This window comes from Anneissia japonica, unplaced genomic scaffold (assembly GCF_011630105.1).
Source record: "Anneissia japonica isolate Jap-2015-1 unplaced genomic scaffold, ASM1163010v1 scaffold11779_len1430905_cov172, whole genome shotgun sequence".
Taxonomy (NCBI): domain Eukaryota; kingdom Metazoa; phylum Echinodermata; class Crinoidea; order Comatulida; family Comatulidae; genus Anneissia; species Anneissia japonica.
In genome coordinates, this window is record NW_022740041.1 from 943,127 (window position 1) to 953,898 (window position 10,772).

General features: G+C 33.5%; 1 protein-coding gene across 1 annotated transcript; it reads left to right on the forward strand.

Moving 5' to 3' along the window:
• The first annotated feature begins 1,160 nt into the window (after positions 1-1,160).
• Positions 1,161-10,772, forward strand: LOC117118149 (ganglioside-induced differentiation-associated protein 1-like). Its single transcript, XM_033262664.1, has 5 exons — positions 1,161-1,287; positions 4,687-4,879; positions 5,521-5,682; positions 5,893-6,096; positions 6,811-10,772. Exons 1-5 carry the CDS (start codon positions 1,234-1,236, stop codon positions 7,158-7,160), a joined length of 963 nt encoding a protein of 320 aa, XP_033118555.1. The 5' UTR covers positions 1,161-1,233; the 3' UTR covers positions 7,161-10,772.

The following is a 10,772-nucleotide window of genomic DNA, read 5'->3' on the forward strand; positions in this document are numbered from 1 at the left end:
GGTCTTGGGTCAGAGTGGGTATTTATTTTTTTAATTATTTATTTCAACTATCTTTAAAGGGGGTAACCCTTGTAGTTTAGCCCAGTAGGTTAACTGATATTCAGGGGCCCTCTTTAATAAAATTAAAATACAGTACAAACAACATCATTACATAATAATAATAATAATAATAATAATAATAATAATAATAATAATAATAATAATAATAACAATAATAATAATAATAATAATAATAATAATAATAATAATAATAATAATAAAAATAATAACATACAATCCTCATCTCCCGTTTAGTAATTTTATCATACCCACCCCACCCCACGCCCCATATAGAAAACAATACGACATAGGGCTTATCTTATTTATAATATCGGCCACACACGTGTGTTTGAAACTAAATATAAGCATTTTCATCATGGTTTTATTTATTACAAACATTCTTTCACCATATATACACATTGAGGCCCTTCTTTTAGGTTAAAATGATCTATCTTAAATTTGTCTTTCTTGAGTTTGGGACTATTATGTGTTTAAATAACTTAAAAGGATAAAACTAAAAAGCCATAAAAAGTGCGCGCCAAGCGCGCAAAATATTTTTGTGTTTTTAATTCTAATTTCGTCGGAATTGATGAAAACTCCCTAAAATGTGCAATTTATAGAGGAAATTGACCTACCGTAACAAGAAATGCGCGAAAAGAATTTGAGAATTTTAGGCACTTTCCAAGGATGCATCCAGGGCGGATTTGGGGGGGGGGGGCGGCCCGGGGTAAAAAAAGAAAAAAGAAAGAAAAAAAGAAGGAAAACGAAAAAAATGATATCCCAGAACGCCTCAAATGTTATTTTCGGGCGTCTAGAACACAAAAATTTCGCGGGGGCATTTTCAAAAAGGTTTGAAATTAATACATTATTCTAAGTAATATGATTTGTGTTTTCACATTCCTGTACTTGTTGCACCTTCTAAATGAGTGAATAATTGAGAATGTTTACATTGGTGAATTTAAAAAAATCAAAATATACCTAGATACTGAAGTTCAACAATAAAATAAGAAGATTCTGTATAGATAGGCTTTACAAACATCAGTGAGAAAGTGGGCGTTTCCTTTGCAAGGTTATTGCATAATAACCGCAACTCTCAAAACCCAGTCGAGCGTAAAGCAGTACACCAACGGCAGTCATATTATCGAAGGACTTGTCCAGTTGTTTAAGCTACCTTTGTGTTTTTTTTAAATAAAAATGTTTTCTTCCCCATTGTTGTATCATGCTGAGGGTTCTTTCTATTCTCAACGGGTAGGTTTGTGTGTAATTAATTCTCTAAAGTTGTTGGTCCTATGGTGGGTCAAGCTAGTTTAGCATAGGCTAGGTTAGTAGTACGTCGTAGTTAGGTAAAAACTACTGAAGCCAGGGCCTAGTCTAGGCGTGCATGCTCCATCCTCCAACCACACACTGTCCCACCGGTGTTAGCGCCACCAGTCGAGTCGTGTCCCAATTAGGGGGACTAGGCCTAGATAAGCTAACCTCTTCTGATAGAATCTGGGAGGTGCTATATAATAAATAGGAGGGTATTTGTTTTGGAGAACCTTTCCACTCACTGGAAGAAGGGATCAGGTGCGATCTATGGACCGCGGGTAGTAGCCGAGGCCGAATATCTTCTAAATGTTTTAACCCTAACCATATAACTCAGCAAAAGATATTCGACCTGCGCACCCGCGGTACGGCCATGCATCGCAGCTGATCCCACTGGAACAGAGGTCAGTACCTTGTCCCAGGCTTCTAATCTTAGGCTTCTGTGCCCTGATGGCCCATGCAGATGCAAGTACATTATTAGTTGACACCACCACTGTCCTAAAATCTTTATGATGATATATTAATATTATTAATTAGCTATTTACTGTACCATACTTAGGTATGTGACAAAAAATTTAAAATTCAAGCAATTCCTTTGCAGCTGGTATCATTTAAAAGGGTATTATAATATAGAATTAAATTGTCATCTCTCAATTATTAGCAAAGTTACAGAATTTAAGAGAATATTAATTATACCTTATTTTGGTCCTTCAAATCCTATGTAAACAATGGAGAAGTATGTGACCTTGTTCTTGAAAAACGTACAAAAAATGCTTTAACTTTTTTGTTTCTATACATTACTTAATAAAATAAAAAGCATTTGGAAGCACACAAAATGGACAAAAGGAGCATTATAAAATTCATTAAAATTTAGTCATTTATTAATTTAAGTTAATTAATTAATTACAAATAATTAATTATAATATGCCATAATGTCTTTAAATGTTTTTACACATGCCTCAATGAATAAGACATTTGAAAGCACACAAGAACAAAAGCAGTGGCATATGTAGGGTGTTCTGACCCTCACCCCCACCCCTGACCACACCCAAACCCCACCCAACCCCCTTTCCTACCCTCCATTGAAAATAATTTTTTTCTCTCTTTCTTATGGTCGTCCTACTTATTTCATCAAAATATGATTACACATATTGCATATTAGGTTTCGATGTTCAGATTATCTGAATATTACACCCAGTTACAATAAACAGGTTTTAGAACAAAATAAACTTAACTTTAAAGTTTAGTGTTTTTGACAACTTAACAAACTTTCAGCAATAAATTCACTTACTTCCCGAAGTCGGAAAAAACTGATTTGATGACTAGGTGAAAGAGGAACATGTGAACTATGTCATTACTATTTTCGGGTCACAGGGAAAAAATAAATACAACCTCTGCAGCAAAAACAATAGAGGGCGGTTGCAACAGTCGAGTCGCTGGCAAAAATTATAGTGGTGCGCAATATCGTGCTCGCAATGGCCGATAGTAACGTACCTACCATACTTACTATAGTTTTTGGATCTTTGAAAACTTGAAGCAGATGCATTCGTACGATACCATTTTTTACCACATATAGTATTACTACTTTTAGCTACCATATACTGCTAGTACTACTAGTTGTATATTATGCAGCCGTCAGTTGTATGACGCACAAATACAACCCTCGGGGAGGGTTCGTCACTTGTTGAATGTGAGTCCTACAATGTAATACAGTATATCATCATGATATATCATTTATTTCCCCAAATGAAAAAACAGTAGGATCTATGTGGCAGAATTGCCCACATTTAAGAAGACTTACCATCTAGGGGCTCTCCTCGTAGCTCAACAACAAACTAAAATATTATACAGAACTGCTTAAATAACAAAAATATAAAAGATTCAAACAGTAAAAAGCTATAAATATACATCAAGTAACAATTAAAACTGCTAAAAAGGCTACAAAATCGTTGAACAAAACAGGAAACTGTAAAAACATCAATCATTTTTATTAAAATAGGCAGCAAACAAATCAGTTACAGAGGTAAAAAGACTTAAGTTTAGTTACAAAAAAAGACTAAAAGCAGTTAATTACAAAGATCAGCAGGGAGATTGCACCATACCCTAGGGAAATAATTAAACAAAGAAAATTTAAATGCATTTGTCCTAGCAAAGGCATGTTTAAAGAGTAAGCTCTCGGGATGACAACCGTTAATAAATATGAATTTTAAAATATTAACGTTAAAATTACCATATGATAAAAACATTTTAAGATAAAATATATTGCAAACGATTTTCAATTGACATTATGTTAAGCTTATCAAGTCTGCGTATAACTTAGGTTGGATTGATAATGAAAGCATGACTTCGTGAATTTTTTTTTAACATGTTCTAATGCCTGCAAATGACCCATTTGGAATGCCATAAAAGCAGGCACACCAAACTAACTAACTAATGCACTAAAAAACTTAATAAACATTACTGTCTGTACAAGAAAAAAATTGTCTAATGAAGCCACACATTTTGGAGGCTTTAGATGTATATAGCATTCTCAACCTGCTCATCCTATTCTAATTTACTATAGATTACACCAAGATATTTTATGGATGATACACTAGGTAACGCAATATTTTCTAAGAAATATTCAGGCAAATTTTCTCTGAAGATCTGCTTGCATTCATGACCATGCATTTATTTACGTTAAGTTATTGCACCAAGAACAGACATGGTCAGTCACATATGCTATATCAGCTATTTTTTCACAACCAAATATATATACAGATTCCCTACATGTAGTTTGTTTGTATTGTAATATCATTTATATCATGCTAATTAGTTTTTAAAAATGTAGTCATTTTGTAAATCAGCCGCTTGAGGGCATAATTTGTTTACATCGCCATTTTGTAATGTGACGGACATAGACGCACTGATTTTTCACAGTGTGACTGACCAAAATGTTTTTTTTACGGTACCCTGCATCAAAATTTCAAGGTAAATGGCCCAACAATGACGCACTTTTCCCAGGGGTCGTATAGTGCATCATACAACTGACAGCTGCATTAGTATTACTGTACTGTACTTACAATAATACTATAGTTTTTAGGTCTTTGAAAACTTCAAGCAGATGTATTAATACAATTACAATATCATTTTTTTAAAATTACCGTACAGTACTACTACTGTACTGTACTTTTAACTACCATATTTTTAACTACCATATACTACTCTTAGCTGCCATTTACTAATTTTAACTACGTTTAATAATACCATACTACTTTTAACTACCATATACTTCTTTTAAACTACCGTATTATACTACTTTTAACTACTATATTTCTTTAAAATGGTGATCTCACATTATAGGCCAGATTAGGATTTGAAGAGAAAGGAATAGGATATCGGAAACAGCTTGTTAACATACATGTAGGGGAGCAGACTGAGCCATGGTTTATTCGGTTGAATCCACATGGAGAAGTTCCAGTTATGGAGCACAACAAACGAATCATCATCGATTCGGAGGCAATTTTGGATTACTTGGACCAAATAGTCCCTGAAGGTTGGTAGTGTACATTATATAACTAGTTTGGGGATTTTTTTTGTTCCTGAATGTAAATCATACATTTTTGTACGTTTGTGAACATTATGTAAATTAATGTTGTTTAATGTGTAAAGAGGTATACAGATTAAGATTTCATTGGTAATTGTTGAAATTTCAATACAATACAATGGGAAATAGAAGAGTGCTTGGTATTGATATTCGTCTACCAAGAACATTGGTTGTTAAGGCCAAATATAATAAATTGTTAATTTAACATACCCTGCCTCATCAAACTTTTTAGCCCATAAAAATATTTACTATTTGCTATTTTTAAATACAGTAAAACAATAATTTTCCATGGAAAATAAAAAAATACATGACAATCTGAAAGATTGTGTTGGAGTCTAAAAGAGGTGGAAATATAAATGGCAGAAGGTTTCAAAGATATATTTTACTGCTTTTATGAAAAAAATATTTATTACTATTTACCAGCCTGTTTACAACTTAATATATATAGAATATTAAATAGCAAAATGGTAAATACCCTCACCAAAAAGTGAGTTATAATTCTGGACATGAAACTAACAATTAGCAACAATATTTAGCATAATGTTTTTGTACAGATGAATTAAATCACGTGTATGATTCTCATTTTCCAGCCCCTCGATTCACCCCTGACCCCTCTACTGATGAGGGTGCTAAAGTCAAACACTTCAAGATTCTATTCAAGTCTGTGATGATTGAACTGATTACATTTGGTACCATGCTACATCCAGAAATTGAAAGTGGGAAAAAGTTGTTGACATCAGCGCAAGTACAAAGTAAATATGTTTTTATAATTGGCATATTTTGGAATTTAATAATAAATAATAATTATTAATGATGATGACGTCAACGAAGTACGACAACGATGATGACAATAATGATTAAAACAGTAAATAACTAGCTCTAGTGGGAACATTTCTGACTATAGCTTTTCCTAGTGGGTTCCTATTATATTTTAGTTCTTAGATTCCTACATTTTTTTGCAGCCAAGTTTGGTATAGCAGTGAAAAGAATGCAGAAATATGCAGCTAAAAGCCCTGAAATGAGAGGAATCTATGAGGGAAAAATTGCCAGGACACAAACCAGGCTTAGTAAAATGCTTGATCTTGAGACCTGCATGAACAGTATACATCACTTAGAGGAGGTATTAGTTGAGGTCGAAGAGGAGCTAAGCAAGGTCAGCTTTCAAGGTTAGTACAACTTGAAAAGCCAACAATTTTGCTTAGTGCTTATACCACCTCCATGCTTATACTTCCTTCTTATAATAATAATAATAATGATAATGTTATTGTAAGAGAGAAGATTAAAGTTGTTTTTAAGCTGGGAACTCTTTGCGTCGTAGGACGGTCGTAGACCATCAGTTGACGAATCAAACACCGTCTGCTGATTGTCGGTGGGGAGTCTGAATGGATCTTCATAAAAAAACCGATGCATTGCGCGTATGTTGTAGCATTGCATTCTTTATAGATTTGTGTCGGCCGACTACCGTTGGTGCAGTGGGTATTTGGCTTTACACATACAGTAATTGTTTCACTATTTCTATCTGTTTATATTAACATTACATATGTAACATATATAGATCTATGCACAAATTATGACATATATTAACTGGTTTAATAGAATAAAACACCTAAGGATTTGAGAGGTATGTTGCAAAATTAAATTAAATCCCCTATAAGTGCAGCCCGCCGATAATCTTTTGCTAAAAAGTCCCTTGTTTTTTACACCAATCAATCTGTAAAAATTAATTTATTAAAACTGAGCATAAAACGTTATAAAAGCAGGGCATAAAGGTTTTTGGAAGCGCAATAGGAACATCAAGGTTAGGGTGCGGCCCTCAGAACTGTTTTTGTGCCCAACCATGTTATGTTGTATACCATTTTTTTGTTTGTTTATTATTGCAGAGTCAACTGGAGAGGCTCCTTGGTTGTGCTCAAGAAATTTTACAATAGCTGATATTTACCTGTCCACCATCCTCCATCGTCTTGTTGCTGTCGGTTTAGACCAAAGGTATTTCAGCGGGAGAAAGCGACCGCACTTAGAGGCCTACTACCAAAGAGTTTTGAAGCGACGTTCATTCCGTCGCGCATGTGGAAGCTCTAATTCAAAATTCTGGAGTTGGGTTTATCCATATTTTGTTTTCAAATTTAAGCATTCCGTACCAAGTCTTGTAGGTATTGGCATCTTAGGCTTAGCTGTTTTTGCTGCCTACAGGTACACTGACAAATTTCAAATGATCAGGGATAAATTTTAAGCAGTATGTGTACCAGTTTTCAAAATATTTTCTTGGCTTTAAAAATCATTTATCTGTAATTCAACATTTTGACATTTAATTCAAATGAAATTCAGTACTAAATTTTACAAATTATTTATTTTTAATATTCCAATCAAGCAGTTTAATTAAAACCCACCGTGTATGCAATAAACAATAATTTCTAATTGTGCTATTTAATATTACTATTAGGCCATATGAAAAGAAAAACATGTTTACTCTGTTCATTTCTTTTTAAATAAGATGAGGGACCTTTTTTAATTATTTTTTTTACAAAATATTACAACACACACAGCTTTGCATTGTGGTCTGTTTTACCAGTCCTACAGTATCCTCACAGATAAGTTGATTACTTACAGGTCTTTGTAGGTTTTTTGTGGAAAGATGACATGGCCTGAAAATGCAGAAGAGGATGAGAAGCATGTTTTTTTGGGTTTTTTTGGACTTAAGTTTTGTCTACAATATCAAGTTTTTTGTGTGATTTGCACATATATGGTTATGATGATGTCATCATGCCCATATATATGGTAAATCACAGATTCCATAAAACATGATGCAAACATTATCATAGTATAAATGGTGGTTTGGGTGTTCTAACTGGTCTTTCAAAACAGATTTTATTTTTAATTTGTGAAATTATGATAATATAGGGTGGTGATTTGATATAGTAGTTTCTTTTGATATAATGGTGTTATGTTAAAATTTTTTTTATTAATTTAAATTTTTTACTCAATATATTTTTCTTCTTTAAGCAGCTTACCATTGTCTTTATTAACCAAGCTTCCTCTGTTCTATGTATTCAGAGCAATATTCAGCATTACTAGTGGGGGTGTGCAAAGGTGGATGAGCTGGTCAAGCCCCCTCCCCCATCAGACAGAGCTCATCGGCCAGTCGGACTAAAAAAAAATTTTAAAATACGCCCACGCCAAGCCAACACATGCCTGTCACAGAAAATTTCATTTCTGGCAAACCAGAGGTTCCTCTCCTTTAAAAAATCTCATTTGGGGGTGGGGGGTAACACCCTCTAAAACCCTTCCCCCAGCTTGGCCCTACGAGCTCAAGTCCCCCCTGTCTGACAGCTCAGCCCCCGGAAAATATACCCTAGAGCCGCCACTGGCCTAGTATTATTCCAGACTGAGGAGGAACGGATTCCCCAAATCTTTCCTTGTGCTAACTACAACCTATAATTCTTTAATCATGATTTGGAGTTGTATGACATCATATCCACTTCCTTTGCCTCTATCAGTCTTTCCTATACTAAGTTATTTGTTTCTTCATTCAAATCTGCTCAACAACAGGTGCCCTTTTAATCGCATTCATTACTCTAGTGTTCTCTTTCTATTTTCAATATAGCACAACACATCACACTTGTCATATTTAAGTGAACTTATTATTGTAGCAAAGTATGATCGTCGACATTATGATTAATTTCTAAACTTTACAGTTTTGGTGTGGAAGATTTTTTGAAGATATAGTGTATTATCAAAATAATTTTTCAAAATTATTTCAATTGTATTTTTTGGCACTAATGTAAGCAATTATATAGTATTTGAATTAATAAATTTTACAATAATGGCTGAATCTACCTCAAAGGGACAAATATTAAATGCTATAATTTTTTAACTGAAATTGTGTGACTAACATTTATAAAAATTAATATCTGCATTGTACACAGGATTTTGTATAAATTAATTAATTCTAAATTTTGGTGTCTTACATTTAAAGTTACAAAGCAAATTTGTAATACTCTTACTCTTGTGTTAAGAGCTACCTATAGTAATTTCACTTATCTCTACAAATTAGTTTGATGCAACTTAAATATAACACTATATTTTATGTTCAGGCTCTTTTAATCTGCTGTAGTTTGCAAACTTCTCTTAACTTCTTCACATAAATTTGTTGTGTAGCTTGTCCCTGGGTACACACTGCATTGCCGGCTGACGAATCTGTAAAATTTGTGTGCGACAAATATCTGTGTCTGTGGTGTGATTCGCTATACTCGCGTATGGCAATTCACGTAAATTTACACTAGACACGATAATGACATGACAACGATATATCATCGCATAGTTTGTATTCTTCAACATTGTGCGCATCTGTATCCTGTCGTAATCATGTCTAGTGTAAATGTAGCTTAAGACGACCTCCGAGTTTGAGAAGATTTTTTTATAATTTTTGTATGTCGGGTATTTAAATGACCTCTCTTGTCATCATCGGTATTCCTAATTTGTTCTGCTTTTTATGGTTTTGATACTGCATCTAGCTGTCTAAAATCACAGCCAAAATGTAGGGCCAATCTTCCAAATAATACCATATTATGGGCTTTAATATGAAGATCTTATTTCCCCACTTTTAAAATTGCGTTCATTCATTCAGTTAGTAGCTTCATTACAGTAGTAGCCCCGTGTTACAGAGAACCCGCACATAAGTGGAACATGTCAATTAAAAAATCTAACACTTGTGTTGCGTGTATAAGATCCCACCTCCCCCCGTTTTTTGATATTTTAACCCTGGCCTTATGCACAACTATATACTGTGGTGTCATATCGCACCCATACATGGAAAGTCGCTTTTGTAACATATAGACTTGATAGTGTGGGAATGTGGGAAGAGCCTTCTAGTTAACAAATACCTTTTGTGGGTGTGTGAGGATCAGTGGTAGCACTAGTGGCGGCTGTGGCGTAGCAGCTATGAACTCTCGCAGAATAAATTCAGGGCCCAGAGATAATCAGCAGTAATTTTGTTTTGCCTCAAATCAGTCTTTATAAGTAGTGGAATGTGTAAAATCATCAAATACACCTTTTAAAACGTCAAAAGTGCCAAAGCGGGCGAGGCTTTCAAGTGTACTCCACTGGGATCTACACAGACGCGGAACCCCCCCTTTATCGAGTCTATACAGTCTAGTTATGTATGTTGGTTTAGGCCCTAGTTCTAAAACCTAATATGTATTTCATTATATTGGTGACCACTGCTTCTGTTACATTGTCATATTATATTTTTCATTTGATTATGAGAAAATTAGTAATAATTTTCATATTCAGTTTGTGTACATTTATAGTTATAATTGTCCTATAGCTCTGATTGTTTATTGTGAGAGTCTAAACTAAATATTCTATATAATTACCAAGCTATATAAATATATATTAATAATAAAACATTTTCTACAGTCAGTTTCTGTTACTAGATGATATATCTTGTATTGACCTTTCTCTTGGTATTGGCATAAACAGAAATAATTATTTTATAATACAATATATTATATATATATAAATATATGAATTAATTTTGTGATTTTAAGATATTAATTATGCAAAATAACTTAGTTTAAATGACTGCTGTAAACTTTGATTTGCATTTGTGAATAATCAAGGTCGAGAGAATATTTTATACCATTACCTCCATGTTAAATATAAACAGTACTGTTAATAAATATGACAAGAAAATTCAAAATTTGAATTGTTATCTTTGTATATTAGCTTAAAAGAAAATATTATCACCAAGTAACAGATGCTCTTGCATAAACCATTTAAAATTGACTGGTAGTAATTATAAAGATTTGCGTAATAAAAATTCTATGAATCATTGAGAACTGAA